At 33.5% G+C, this 15992-nt stretch overlaps 2 protein-coding genes across 3 annotated transcripts in view; one reads left to right on the top strand and one right to left on the bottom strand.

Moving 5' to 3' along the window:
- LOC134851253 (uncharacterized) overlaps positions 1 to 15992 on the bottom strand; it is a 425551-nt gene that overhangs the window by 115974 nt on the left and 293585 nt on the right. The window lies entirely within an intron of this gene.
- Positions 5592 to 14515, top strand: LOC134851652 (uncharacterized). The gene is made up of 4 exons (XM_063867829.1): positions 5592 to 6530; positions 8911 to 9715; positions 12168 to 12790; positions 13047 to 14515. The coding sequence occupies exons 1-4, from the start codon at positions 6182 to 6184 to the stop codon at positions 13589 to 13591; spliced, it is 2322 nt and encodes a 773-aa protein (XP_063723899.1). The 5' UTR covers positions 5592 to 6181; the 3' UTR covers positions 13592 to 14515.

The following is a 15992-nucleotide window of genomic DNA, read 5'->3' as shown; positions in this document are numbered from 1 at the left end:
CTTTTGGCCAATTTGGAACAATTAATAAGCGATAAATTTCGCGCTATTAACGCGTAAGCGGAGATTTAATCCGTCTTAGAAATCGTTCCAAACAGCTTGAAGGAAGCTTATTTGCCATAATTGATCTGTTACTAGGAGCAAAACCTATGATTTTGTGCTTTATATGGTGTGCGGGAGGATGATTTTCATAAAAAATTTTAAATAAAAAAAATCATTTTATCGTATTACTTTTAATTTTTTCATGTTACTGCTCCATGTTTTTCCTCCATAGTCCTTAAAAGGCAGTCGGATCATTCAGGACTTCACCCTGATACGAGCTGTCTTGTTTTGCCTTTTATTTTTTGTATGCGTCCTGCAAGTTTAAAAAAGAGCTCAGGATCCAATATATGACGTTATGGTTTTTCAAAACTTGCGCTTCCGAGTAGCGTTGGGTTTGATTACTTGACTATGCCTTCCACTCCGCATATAAAAGTCACTTAAAATATTAGGCGTAGCTAAAATTTCAGCAAAGGGCCTGGACTACTTTAACATTTTTATTTAGTGAGGTTCATCCAATGATATTTGGTACCTGAACAGTTGATACTTTATACCTCTTATGATGTTCAATTTGATAATACAGTAATGCGATGCAACAGTCAAAAATCATTCCGTATTAAAGAAAAGTGCTGCTGTTTTGAAGTTGAACAATCATCTCAGTTTCAATGCTTCAAAAGTTTTCAATAAAATTGATGATAGAAAACATTAATTAAAAAAATTAATTAAAAAAAATTCTTCACTAAATCTGCACTAGCTTAATTCTAACCATCGAATTGAAAACAAAACTGCAAAACAAATATAGAAGTAGTTCTTTAAAAACTCTTTTTTTCGTGTTCTCTTTTCCTCATTCCTGCAGACATTTTTTCAAAAAATTACGCGCATGTACGCACACTCGGATGGTCATGAGCAACATAGATTATGAGAAATTCGGTTGATCAGAATTGTTGTACATTGTTTAACAAAAAAGCAATGGGTTTTTCAAATTTTGATTATATTCCATTATAAAAAGATAAAATGTGTTATCTGAGGTCCCTTCGTCTCAAAAATCTTACCAGAATCTTGAAGATTCTTGAAGATTTATCAAAGATATCAGAGAATTAATTTATCAATTTGATCAAGATCAAGAAATCAATTTGATAAAATGTGAGATTCAAATGCTTAATTCACTAAGTTTGATTTGAGCAGCGTACCCTACAAAACTGTCCCGCATCCGGTTTTAAGCTTTAATAATCATTTGTATTATAGTTTCAGCACCATTCTCATTAAATTAAGAAAAAAATCGATTTGAAGAAATAATAATTGATTATAATCTCTCTTTTTGAAATCCATTTATATTCAATTATAATAAATTTCAATTTATTATTGATTTATTTGTTTTTGATACAATTATAATCGATTATAATCAATTCTAACCATTTAATTTTATTCTAATTTCTAATTCAAATATTGTGCACAAAAAATTATTAAAATCGATTATAATCGATTTTAATCACTTTTGTTTGTCCATTTAGTTTTCAAACTTGCATCTGAATTGCTTATAATTTAAGCTTTTCGTTGGCGTTGGCTTCTCTGAAAGTTAAGAGAAATGTTTTAAATTAAATGAGTAAAATTTAAAAAAAAATTTATAACTTTTTTTATTCATTTCTCCATTGAAAATGTTTCATGATGCACATTTTAAATTTTTTTAATCACCAAAATATCAGCAGATTGCTTTATTTTCATGATTTATTCGGAAAATTTACTTTACACCTACCGCGTGAACTTTGGAACTAATATGGAAGGATCTCTATGAAACTTTTGTTTCGTCGTAAAACTTATTTCGTGGTAGTTGCACTAAAAAGTTAATGAAATCGAAAAAAGACCAATTGTTTAAAACTGTGGCCAAAATGGGCAATTCATATTTCTGCTATCATGTAAGCCTTGAAAGCCTTGGCAAAGCCTGTAAATATCAAAATTAGCACTCGTTTCTTTTGATTTGTTTTGGAAGATCCAAGTTTTGAGAAAAAACCAATAAGACAAATGTGAGCGTTGAAGAAGAAGCGAGGCAAAGTTTAAGAAATGGCAACCAAATGGGCAAAACTCAGGGAGACGCCAGTTGAGCCAAAAATGAATACTTAACAAAATTCTCCCCCCAAAAAACGCATGAAAAACTTTTTCATCATCAGACGGCGCAAAAAGAGCCAATATAATGTAAGCTGGATCCTATCAAGTTAAATAAAGGAAAAAAAAAAGAAAAAAGAAACATACAAAAAATTTGGAGTTGGTCATATTCCAACCAACATAAAAAACAGTTGTCTGATAGAATGGGAGCTTAATTTGCAAAATGCACAGAATTGTTAAGAGTATTAAAGATTGTGTAAGACATGTTCCTAACTTGAAGAGTTTCTATTTTTCGATTTGATAAACTTCGCTAATCACAGGCATAAAAATTCTAATAATTGTTATACTGATTGTTGTATAATTAAATAATTTTTCATTGAACTTCGCTGTTTTTTCAAAATTTTTGGAAGTCCCCCCTCTCGAGAAAATCCTAGATCCTAAATCCTAGATCAAGTTAATCCTCCAAATCAAGTTAAACCTCCAAGCCAATCCGCGGACCAAGTTAATTCCCAATTATACCAAGTAAAGATCTTCCACCCCAGCGTTCAATTTAAATTAAATTTGGGTAGGATGTTAACTTGGTCCAACTTCGCTTCTTTTCAGCGTGCACAAACTAGTGAACAATGGCACTACAGAGTTGATGTACAAACTGAAGTCCTTCTCAGATGACTCATCTTTTTGTGACGTCACTCTCGAGTACAGGGATGAGTCATTGGGGTTGAGTGAGGCGGAGAAGACTTTTCTGGAACATTTCTGCTCCATGCACCCTCCAGACAGTCTGTCCAGACTGCCCAGGCAGATATACGTGAGTCATCTTGTCTACTAATTTTCAACGAAAAAGATAAATGGTCAAAACAAGAGTGAGATTTGAAAAAAAAAACGTCGAAGTAAATAATTTTATGATAACCTTCTGATAACAATTTTATACTGCCTATGAAATGAAGTATTACAAAAGCAGAAATTTCTAATGAACAAATGTTTTGAAAGATTTACCAGAAAGATCAATTTAGGACTAATCCTAGTTAAATTACAGCCCATTTTCAAACTATCAAGTTCTAGGCGCAAAAAAAAATAATTATCTTGAGTCGCAAAAAAACAGCTTGTTTTTTTCATGGTAAATATAATGGTAAATATAAAGATTTTTTTCATGGTAATTGTATGAGTGTTTTTGCTTTATGATAAGATTGAACAGCTGTTGACCCGCAATGGTTTAATATTGTTGTTCTAGATCACTTCCAGATGTGAATCTCAAGCCATGCGTCTATTCGAATACACTGGACGAGTGGACGACAACGAAGAGGAAGTGTTCCGATTCACGAGGGCGGGAGACTTCTTCGACAGGATAGAGTGTCGCTTCAATCTGCAAGCGACAGCCGACAACAAACGAAGACCACTTCGCTACTCTACTGATGAAAACAGTTATTACTACCCAGCAAGAAACGGTTTTCTACGATAACTGAATGGAAGGATTGCTGATTATTCGACATGATTTGATACGTATATAAGCCATAATTATATAGCAAAATGTGTAAAATTTTTAAGTTAAATTTAATTAAATTGTATTTAATCAAATGTTTCCTTTTTTAAGATTTAAGAACTTTCGTGAGTGAGCTGCATAATTTTATCTGAAATAATTATTCTACAAACGCCGATTATCTGCGAGATTCCCTCCCCTCAAACATTGGTTTTTTACATGGTTTTCTGATTCTTAGTTTATGCGTTTTAAGACAAAACGCAAAAACGTTTGGCAAAACTCAAATAATTTTCTGTAGGTATGGAATTATATGGAAATGCATGAGAAGAAGATTGTCATACGATAAAACTGTATGATAAGAAAATTTGGTCAACCCCGGCAAAACAGCAAATTGTCTTGACTGGATGGGATTTATTTGGATTCTTATGATTTCTTGATGAAATATTTACTGATTTGATTAAAAATGGTCAACAAATTTCTGCAACGGCGTTATAAATTGCAAAAAATCAAAACAAGGATTTGATACAATTTCAAACTGTATAATCAAAACATTTTCTTACCCAGCGTGATATAATTTACAAACTCATAATTGTTGAACTTGTTGATAACTTAAATCACCTTACTAACAAGATTAAACTATCAGAACGTAACTGAAACGTCGATTAAACTGATTTTTATGCGTATCAAAGTCCAAAATTTTATAAGCAATTTCAAAAACTCTGCATCTTGCGCTTTGTATGAAATGCATTCTTTACGCAGAATTATTATTCAGAATTCAAACATGAATGGAGAAGGCATTCTACGGTAGGTCATACGTGGGGATTGTGCGGTTGATTCGTCGTTCAATATAAAATATAAAACTTACGATTTTCAGAACCCTATTTTTTGAATCCGAAATTTTTTCAGGCTTGTTACAGTAGTGATCAGAATTAGGCAAAAATTTAGGTTTTTGGCCTCAAAACTGTCCTTTTCAGTGAAGATTTTGGACAATATTTACTTCGAATTCAATTAAAATTTATACATAAAACAAGGAAATGAGTAGAAAAAGCAAATGAGCAGAACTGCACCTTATAAAAACCATCAAAATTTGATTTCCACGACTTACCAATTTTTTACGGGTCTGAATGGCAAGTGTTTTTCAAGTCATCGCGTAATTAAAGTTATCACGTTGAACAATTCAGTTTTCTTGCTGAGAATAATTTACATCGCATGAACACTTTCTTACTCCGTTTATCTGAGAAAGTGTTCAGGATAGCTTAAGTGGAAAAATATAACAATGGCGTTTTCAGACCTTGAATAAACTGGCAAGTCCCTAAAACCAAATATTGATAATTTCATATATGGTAACTTTGACCAATTTCTTTCATTCTATGTACAAACTTTGCTTAAGTTCGAAATAGTTAAAACCCGAAATCGCTTTTGAACCCAAAAGCATTCTAGAGAATGCAACCTTGTTTTTGCTATGAATTTTGTAAAAGAAGCAAAAGCAGATTTTATCTTTCAATTGTCGTGAACTTATAGATTATCAAAATTTTTTCACTGAGATAATTACCGTCGTAGAATAAATTATATGATTGCTAATTAACATCTCATGTCCGGCTGGCAGTGGATGTATTTGCTTAAATGTTTCAAACTCGTGTTTTTTTATTTGACTCAAAAAAGAGAAAAAACAAAATGTAAGAAAATCGTAATCGACATCTCCTAAAGTTTGAAATATATTCTAAAACGCGACACTAGCATTTAGCAATGGCTCGATTTGTCGACTTTAATGTCGTTGGTTTCTAGTCAGTTTAAAAAAATATTTGCATCTATATGAGCACTTGTATGCAAAAAGAAAACATTTAATGGCAAGTAAGCATTATTGAATGCATGAAAATCAGTATCCAAAAATGGTTATTTGACCCGTATGTTAATGATTCTAATTTTAGACAGTTTTTACGACTTGGCTTCAACTCTTGTCTTAATTACGCCTTGCGACGTGACACAGTGCGTTGCTTTCGGCGTTAAAACTAATTTTGAGCAAAATCAGATTATGCTTTGACCAAACGTAAAGAAAAACAAACTACCACTAATTTATTAAAATTACCGAAACTTACTTTTGAATGAAGTGATTTTGATTGTATAGAATGGTTTAACAAAACTGGTTAAGAACAGATGATAGAATAAATTTTATGTATAGAAGCTATAATACAAAAAATTACTACCATAAGCAAAAACTTGAAAGTGTTATCAAAATTTGAGATCTTGGCCATAATTGCTCTGTTACCGCGTAACAACAGCAACGTGAACAGTAATTTGATCACGACCCACTTTATTATGAAATAATCGTATCGCATTTTTGTGATCAATCATATCTTCTATTATATCAACAGATCATTGACAAAAATTAATACCATACTCGTTTATCAACAAATCTGTGAACAATTGCAAACTATTTAAATAACAATCAACATATTGATACATTCTCCTTCTGTTTTCTTCTCAAAATTTCCTATTGCCTACCTTAAAGCATCAAAACAAATTTGCGTTAATTGCTCAAAATCCAGCAAGAAGACACTAGAAGGAAAAAGGATGGGGTCAGGGCCCAGCATTGAAGGGGGCTATGTACACTCTTCCGACCAGCAGCTATGGTGCAGCAAATGCACTCAGAGATTCTATGACCCTCGACGTCTGCCAGGGTGTGGTCATTTAGTCTGTGGCCCCGCCTCTCCTAACAATTGTGCCAACCAAGTACTCTCCGATCAAAACCGACGTTGCCCAGTGTTTTCGTGTATGATGGCTATTCTGGCGACAATATTTGTGGAAGACCTTGCAACTCCGGATCTACAAGGAACCGAAGAGTTTCTCTCAGCAGAGTACAAAGAGGTCATGAAACAACAAGGACTGACAAAAACCAAACCATCTACATCAAAAACTACAGGTAAGTTTGATGATTAAATATTACTGGTACGAAAGTTACTGCTACAGATTGCATTTGAACTATAAGTTATATCCTGTCTTAACTAGAGTTTCAAAGCGCTTGTTTTAAACCAAAAATAACGATGAAAAAAATATATTTGGAATAGTTTGAAATTTATTTTATAGAAAAACGCACCAGCGGAGTAAAAAAATGAGGAGTTTAAATGTAATTCGCTTATGCATCTCTCCCATGAAACGATGCCAATTACACTAAGTGTTTTTGTTTCATCTGTTTCATTTTTGTTTAAATACAATTGCTTTTAAACTTTAATTGAGAAAGGATTTAATTTTTAGTTTTGTATGATATACCATCTATCTAGCATGTTCTTGAGATTTAAACAAATTGAGAAATAACACTACGAGGTCAAACTGTTCACTGGATAGGCGCACAATTTTGTGTCTGTATGTTCCTGAATCCCAGAGACAAGTCTTTAAACATGTTCCAAAATTTAAAGGGATTCCTCTGACAAAACTTCCGCGGGTTCCGCGTACAAATACCTGTAACGCAAATTTTGTCGGCACATCAATTTTGTTGCGGATTCCGCAACGAGCGAATATAGGTATTTGTTCCAGATTCCGGAAACGTAAGTGGATTCCGCAAGTTTATGTAGCTTACAATTTGCGGATTCCGCTTACAATTTGCGGATTCCACTTATAGTTGCGGCTTCTACGAAAGCTCAAGTTTACTAAACAAATATAATAATATTCGTTCATGGATTCCAAATCGTTCATGGATTCGTTCACAACTGTGTTCCGGGTTCTAAAAATTTTGTTGCGGATTCCTCAAAATTTCCTGTTTATGGAGCAATTTTGAGCAATACAGTCTGTTAGCTATTTGACCATGGAATCCCAAACAGCAGAGAAGATGAAAAAATAGCAATGTTGCGGATTCCGCGACAAATCTGATTTTGACTTGTTGCGGAATTTACTTAAAATTCACAAAATACACAGTTTGGTCTCGTATTAAAAAAATCTGTTGTTGTGATATTTGGCAACTTTAACCACGGGCTCGAGCGTATCTGAGACCAGTTTGTTATGGCTGACATGAAAGTTTTTTGTTTTTTTTTTCCTAAATAAAGGAATGCCAAATGGTCCTTCAGTTTAGCCATTTTAAAAAGCAGAAAACTAAAACTTGCGTTAAAATCTCACATTTATTTATAAAGTGAATTTTGTAAATTGAGAGTTATTTTTGTTATTTAATGTTGTCGAAAAGTCTGGGTTTTTTTTTTGAACGAATCAACTCTTCTTGATCAGATTTTTTAGAAGAAAAAAGCTAAATGTTTGATTTTGATTTTTCGTTTTTTCAAAAATTCAATTTTTATTGAAGTGATTAACTTTTTTTTGTACACTTTTTTTTATATTTTTAAAATCGATAACAAACATTTTTTATGTTACAGTGATGAAAAAACGCTCCGCAAAACTCACAAAAATTCATTAATTTCAATTTTGCTTCAAAAATACCTTCAAATTAAGAACTCAGCGGGACAAATGAGCTGTGATAAAACTGGAGAAATTAAAAACGTAATCACATATTTTTTTTTGTTAAAAGTTTCTCTTCTGAAAAATTTTGAACCTGAAGTTTTTTCTTTGCGCATGTCAAAACCACAAGTTTTTGATCGGAATTGAAAATGTTTGTTTGAATAGGAATTGCAAAAACCAAATTTTTATCAAATTTTCAAACTGTATATATCAGTAAAAGCAACAATAACTAATAAATTGTTCGGTCGATTGTTTTCTTGATCAATAAATTCTCACAGTGTCACAGTATTTCACAGTGTCACAGTATTTCACAGTGTCAAAGATTTGGCGAAAATGAAGACCACAGCTTGAAATCAAAACCTGACAAAGTTGAGTTGTTTAGGAGTGAGATAAAAATATTATATCAATTAATTTAATTAATTGAATACCACAAACATATATTCATTAGAAACAAACTTGATGGCAAAAAACAGCTATCAACTTCAGCAAGATTAATATAAATTTTCTGTCTGGGTTTCACGAAAATCTGAAGTATGTAAAAAAATGTATGAAAGATTAAACAGCTTTATTTTGATTTTTTGTGCTGTTTTGTGAAACCGTTTTGTTTTGTCTTTTTCTTGTAATAGTTAACGCTTAGCAAACATTGGGTAGTTTTTTGTGCTCTTTCAAACAACGATATAAGATTATGTTTTTTGAAATAGCAAAAAACAGAAATCGCTCAAACGAAGAAACTGAAAATTGAAATGAATATCAGAGGAAAATTCGAATTGATTTCTGCCGCAATCTGCGGTGTTGACAAGAAATCATCATTTGGATGAACCAAAATGTTTGAATTTTCTATTCGTTAATGATCTCATTTTTAGTCGTTTCATCATCCACTACAGGGGCAATTCCAAATATCAGACACCTGAAGACAGCTGGAAACGACCGGGTCGGAGTTGTGACGAATCTAGTTGACAATGAGCGCCGAAAAATTCTGATTGTCGGAAAAACCGGCACGGGTAAAAGTAGTCTTTGCAACATCTTGGCTGGTCTAGATTTCAACAATCCGATGTTTGCCATCTCCGCCGATGCCCAAAGTTGCACTGAGCAGACCAATTTGGCGAATGTGTACTTTAACGGGGATGTCATTCGACCGATCAGTATAATAGATACGATCGGTTTTGATGATCGCGATAGGGATACGGACACCGATATTATAAGAGACTTGGAAACTTCACTTAAGACCAGATGCGACTATGTAAACTTATTTGCTATCGCGGTGAATGGACAAAATCCCCGTCTAGACGGATCGCTCGTCGGAATGATTGGAATATTCCAAGAGATGTTCGGCGAGGCGTTCTGGCCTCAGACGGTGGTCATTTTTACTCGGCTCTCAATGAAGGAGTCTGCCAAAGCAGATCGAGAAAGAATAGCAGGGAAAACTGACCAAAAACTAGCACAGGAGTATCTGCTTGCTGTACGGAAAAAGTTTCCCAGCTGTCGTGCGCTGAAGTATCTCTTTATAGACTCGTGTAGGGATAGAAGCGACACAACTTCCGAACAGACATTCCAGTCTTCGATGGAACAACTATGGTCTATGCTTCAAGGGGCGCCGGAGCTGTCGACTGACCGAGTGAAAAAAGCACAATCGGAAAAAGCCAAATTATTGGAACAGCTAGAAAAGAGGTAAAGCTTTGACAAATCATTAACAATTAGGTCATGTTATTTTTCAGAAAACAGCTGTGAAAAATTTGATCGAAATTTAAATTCATATGTTTCGGTTCGAAAATTGATAACAAAAGTGCAAATGAGGCAAAAAATCATACACGAATTTTTATTCCAAAAACCTTTTTTAAGAGATTTTGAAGCAAAATAACCATAGTAATTTTAAAAACTTTTATCGGATCAATTTTTATCGGAATCAGGTTAGATGTTCAAAAAATGTCAATTGTAAAAGATTTTTGGAATGATCGACCCTTTTTTCATCCTTTTTTCTTCTTGGAATCTGTATCATTGCTGATTCTTGAAACGGGTTGATGCCGCACTCACCGCAAACCAACATTTTGTTCAGTCTCCAAAACAAATCGAAATGGGAAATTCCCCCATTTCGAAGTTCAATGCCGATGTTGTAATCAGTGGCTATTACGTATTTAAAATTATTTTTGTGCATGGTTTTACAATTGTGAAAATTAGTTTTCATTTTATACTTGGGGAAAAATTCAAGACAAAACAAAATATGATTCATTCTTGTTTAACCGTTATTTTTCAAAGATTTCGTTAGAAGTTATATCAAAAATAATTCGCCGAACAGCTCTATTCTCTCTAGTGTGAATACAATGTAAATTTTTACAGAAGATACCAATTTTTAAATCGCAGTTGTTGTTCTCGTTTTTGAAGAAATTGAGGAAAATGTATGCTTGGGTGGTTTTTTTATGCAATACTCATAAAAATCAAATTGACAGCGTAATGGTTTATCTTGGAATTTTCGGATTACCAAGAACGTGTACACGCAATAACTTAAATGTTTTAGTAGACTATAGGTTTAAAAATTAGTTGTTCGAAACTACAAATTATTTATGCGTTGTCAATTAGCTTGAATTATTTTTCCGACTTTCGATACGAAAGTAACAGAATATTTGTGCTCGGGTGGGTTTTTTTTTCTTCAGACAAATTTCCACTTTTTAACTAGCCATTTTCGACGGAATTTTTTAAATATCATTCAAAAGTTATTGTTGTCCTGAGCTCAAGCTTTAAAAGATTTTTTACCTGTGATCATTTTCCGTCAAGTTATAGGGGTTTAAAGATTGCCATTTTGGCCAATTTGGGACAATTACCGCGCGATATACTTCGCGCTATTAAAGCTTAAGCGGAGAGTTAATCCGTATTAAAATTGTTCCAAATTGGTTGAAAAAAGATAATTCGCTATAATTGATATGTTACAAGGAGCTAACACTATCTTTTTGTATTTTAAATGGCGTGTGGGAGGATGATTTTAAAAAAACATTTCAAATTAAAAAAAAAACTTTCATTTTATTTTATTACATTTAATTTTTTAATGTTATTACTGCTCCATAAAACGTTAAAAGGTAGTCGGAAAATTCAGGGCTTCGCCCTGATACGAGCAGTCTTGTTCATATTGGCAATCGAAATTTCAAACTTTTTCGAAACTTTTACAAATTACTTTTCGAGACTGGTTGAAGGGCAATCCGATTATTCAGAGTTTTTGCCCTGCTATACGAGCATTTTTAACTTTAAGTTTAAGTTTGAAATGTATCGTTTTGCTTTTGATTTCTGACATTTGTATTGACAGAATGTCTGAGCTCGATTTAGTTTTGTTGTTCAGAAAATTTCTGAAAAGTTTTTAACTAATGATATTTGATGGACTTTTTTTGGGTCATCACTTTTTCGAAACTGTGGCAAAGTCGGAAACCGTTAAAAAAAGTTTAATATTTTGCTTTAGAGTATTCTTTTTTAATTAAATTTAGATAGTTGCCAAAAATTCTATTCAATATAATTATCTAAAGAAGTCCAACTAAAGGTCACCAAATTTCAATACCAAATTTTTTGTTTCTTTCATCCAAATTAGTATGGTTGGAGCTGAGAATAAATCAAACAAGACTGCTCGTATCAGGGCGAAGCCCTTAATGTTCCGACTGCCATTTAAGGTTTATGGAGCAGTAATAACATTAAAAAATTAAATGTAACAAAAAAATGAATTTTTTTTTTTAAATTTAAATATTTTTTTTTAATGAAAATCATCACCCCACACGCCATATAAAGTACAAAAAGATAGATTTAGCTGCTTGTAACAAATCAATTATTGCAAACAAGCTTCTTTCAACCAAATTGGAACAATTTTAAGATGGATTAACTCTCCGCTTACGCGTTAATTGTCCCAAATTGGCCAAAATGGCAATCTTTAAACCCCCATAACTTTACGAAAAATGATCACAGGTGAAATATCTTTTCAAATTTGAGCTTAGGACAACAATAGCTTTCGAATGATATAAAAAAGTTTTGTCAAAAATGGCTAGTTAAAAGGTCGAAATTTGTCTGAAGAAAAAAAACCCACCCCGAGCACAAATATTCCGTTACTTTCGCATCGAAAGTCGGAACAATAAAAACGTTCTATTTTCAGTGAACAAGATTTTCAACAAATGAAAGCTGACTTTGAGAACTTCAAGTTGGATCAAGGAACAGCAATTGGAGAAATGGAAAGAAGGCATACTGCTGAGATAGAAAAGTTGCGCGCTGAAAAATATGTTTTGGAACAAACCTTCGGAAAAAACATAGGCGATCTTAAATTCAAACTCAATTTACAGATTCAACAAAATCAGCAAAAACAAGAGAGCTTAAGAAATGAACACGCCACAGAGTCTTCAGCAAAACAAGCAAATTTAGAACAACAGCTGAACGAATTAAAAGAGCAACAGGAAAAAATGTTGAAACAACAAAGCAGCTCCAAAGATTTGAAGAAAAAAATTGAGCAACTGGAAAAAGAGCAGCAACAAGCTAAACATAAAAATGAGACTGTTGCACAAAGTCAAAATAGACAATTGTCTGATCAACTACATAAATTAGAACTAGAAAAAAATAGATTGGAAATTGAACTGAAACAGAAAGAAAAAGAATTTGAAAGAAAACTCACGAAACAAATGTTGGCAAAAGAAGAAACCCTGAGAACAAAGCACTTAACAGAGTTGCATGAAATGAAGGAAGCTGCCAGCCAAGCAAAAATTTTAAGGCCTGCAATTGAAAACAGTAAGAACATTTCTCTACTGGATGATCAAACTCTTGATACTATTGCAAAATTTTATGTTCTAAAGGCGCTTTCGGCGCCAGTAGATTCTAATTGAGAGGACTATTTTCCAAAGTATGGGCTTCATAGTGTTTTCAGGGTACACGGAAAATTAATTTGGTCGAACTTTATAAAATTATCGAAACTTTTTTTGAAAAAATCTGCCTCCCCTAGAAAAACCCTAGATCCGCCATTGAAGACGTGTCGTCTGTGTTTTAGGCGAATGGAAGGCCAAATCATACTCAAAACTGATTGAAAGTGGTGAAAAAGTCTTGGATACTTTTAGTACTTTTGATAAGGTGATTGGATTTTTGAAACGATCCTACCCAGAACACACTTGGTGCATCCTTTTGGGAGGAAAGAACTGCAATTACTGTCTGAAAGGGAGAGCGGAGTTTGGGGAGTTGGCTACATGGACAAACGACTCTCAGTGTAATTACGACATGTGGGTGTATGGAGCAGAAACGTCCGTTTTGAGAGAAAGTGGAGGAAAAAATAGAGACGAAGATGAAAAGACGGCTCAGAGGATAGTACAAGATGTGACTGAGAGTGATATGTGTAGTGAAACTAGCAACTACAGCGCAAATAGAATCACAAAAGTGTTAGAGTCTATTTTGAACAGCGAGCAACTGCAGTGGCTGGCCATTGAAGTTCGCGATTGGAACTCTGGAATCGGTTACTCCGATTGGTCCGATTTGACCAATGTGAGCTGTGTCTATGGATATGGCGACAAATATTGCATTTGGGTATCACTCTTAAAATGACTGTCTCCCTCTTATCCCTCACGCATACATACGCCCATCTAGTCACACTCTCCAGCCTCCGCACTATAACTGAACTATAATGTCTGTCCCAGAAATGAATCAAATAGTATTTTTTAAGTGTAAAAGAGCAAGAAAGTACTTTCACTTGTTTAAGTCTTGATGTTTTTTCTATGTTTTTTTTTGTCAGACAAAAATCTTAAAAAGATCTAATAACTACAGAAGATCATCATTCTCTTTATATCGTTTATGAATTCACTTATTGTTCCGACTTTCGATACGAAAGTAACGGAATATTTGTGCTCGGGGTGGGTTTTTTTTCTTCAGACAAATTTCGACTTTTTAACTAGCCATTTTTGACGGATTTTTTTTTATCACTCAAAAGGTATTGTTATACTGAGCTCAAATTTGAAAGGATATTTCACCTGTGATAATTTGTTGTAAAGTTATAGGGGTTTAAAGATTGCCATTTTGGCCAATTTGAGACAATTTACGCGCGATATATTTCGCTCTATTAACGCGTAAGCGGAGAATTAATCCGTCTTAAAATTGTTCCAAATTGGTTGAAAGAAGCTTAAAAGGCAGTCGAAACATTCAGGGCTTCGCCCTGATACGAGCAGTCTTGTTAGATATATATGCAAAGTTCAAATTTAATTTCATCTGCGAGTTCAACTCAATTTCATCCTCTAACAATAGGGTAAATTGCGCTCTTCAATGGGGAGCGTTCTCTTGCTTGAGGGACAAAATGCCTGAAAAATTTCAACCAATCAAAATCGCTAAGAATTCTCATTTGGCTAAATGCCTTTCCAGCAAAATCGAAGTCAATATTAACAGAAAATGTTTTACAATTCGTGCAGATCTAATAACTTTTTTTTGTTTATCCATTTTTCGTAAATTGTTATCTTTGAAATATTAAATTTCTTCCAATCAGCTTTCTCTCCGGCACTATTTGAAGACTCATCTGCTTTTCATTTAATCGGTCAATATTAACATTAATGGCCTGGATTTATTTGTTTACTTTGAGATTTTTGCGATTTACTTTCAGATTTTGAATGCTCAATTCTGATTGGCTGAAAGTAAGCTAAAATAAAGTTTAAGCATTCGGTCCCTCAAGCATAAGGGACGCCATAAGCCAACATTCTCATAGCTTTCGATGTTAGCGATATTTGGGGACTGATCCTTTAGCAGACAAATCTTTTAGCATAAAAAGTAAAAAAAATGAGTCTTTTACCAGACAAGCGTAATAAAGTGATAGATGATTGATTGACAGACTCAAAAAGACGAAAAAATAGGGGTTTCGAAAAATGTTTGAAATTGTGTGGACTTTTTCCCCCGAAAACACTATAAGGTCCCCAGTTTCTGGAAAATTTTGTGCGCCGCAGGCAAATTTTTCGAGAAACATGGCAAAAAAGACGTTTTTAGGTATTTTTTGAAAAATTTGGACCAATAATTTGCGGTTTTTTGGCGCGCGCTTCCCCTCAAAATTAATTATCTTGCGCCAAAAGCGCCTGAACAATCTCCCCCTCTATGGTATCTACTAAAAAATCTTCACTTGTCAAATTAAAACAGAAAAATAGCCCTAGAGTCTTCTTTTGCTGCATTCTGAATGGTTGAAAGTTTGCCTTAACCAATAAATAACCATCTCCCTCTCCTTTCTTGTAAGGGAGAGGGTGCTAAAGAAATCCAATAATTAATATAGTTGAAAATGTCACTCCAATTTTGATCACGGCAAGTGCAACAAGTAATAATTTATCATCATACTTATAGGATTTGTTTGTATCGGCAGATATTTTCCCACTACTTCAAAAAATTTGATTTCGTTCTGTAGCTAGATCTATTCGTGTAAATAATGTAATTAGAAGTTTTCACCAGACTTCGTTTTCAAACTGAACAGGAAAATTGATGACCGAGCAAGGTGTGTTTTTCAGTCTAGAAGGACTGAATTTTAGCGGCAAATCCCAGCCAATCAAAGTCTTCAATATGCCGAATACCTTGACTGTATTTTTTGACATGGTTTGGCCATGAGGGTACTTGAAAGATAACACGGTACATGACAAACCCAAAGTTTTTTCAAGTTTTACCCCCTGAATGAAAAATTGAAAAAAAAAAAATATATATTACAGAATTAGTTCAAATTTTTTGAAAAAAGAACATCATTATGCAGTACGTTCAATTAAGATGCAAAAAGATACAAAAAAGATACAAAAAGATCAAAAAGATACAAAACGTGGAGAAGCGACAATTAAAGGCGCATTCGATCTAGAGTTTGTAAGGTCTATGCGGAAAAAGCGTTAAGTTTAAAAAATTGTTTAAAGTTGAACTAGTTAAAATAGTTTAATTATGGCCTGGCCGATAGTAATGCCCTGCCTGTCGTAATAAAATTTTTATATATATGTAAATTAAG

Source organism: Symsagittifera roscoffensis, chromosome 7, assembly GCF_963678635.1.
Source record: "Symsagittifera roscoffensis chromosome 7, txSymRosc1.1, whole genome shotgun sequence".
In the NCBI taxonomy this organism is placed as follows: domain Eukaryota; kingdom Metazoa; phylum Xenacoelomorpha; order Acoela; family Convolutidae; genus Symsagittifera; species Symsagittifera roscoffensis.
The sequence above is the reverse complement of the archived record's forward strand: the minus strand, read 5'-3'. Positions and strand labels throughout refer to the sequence as shown.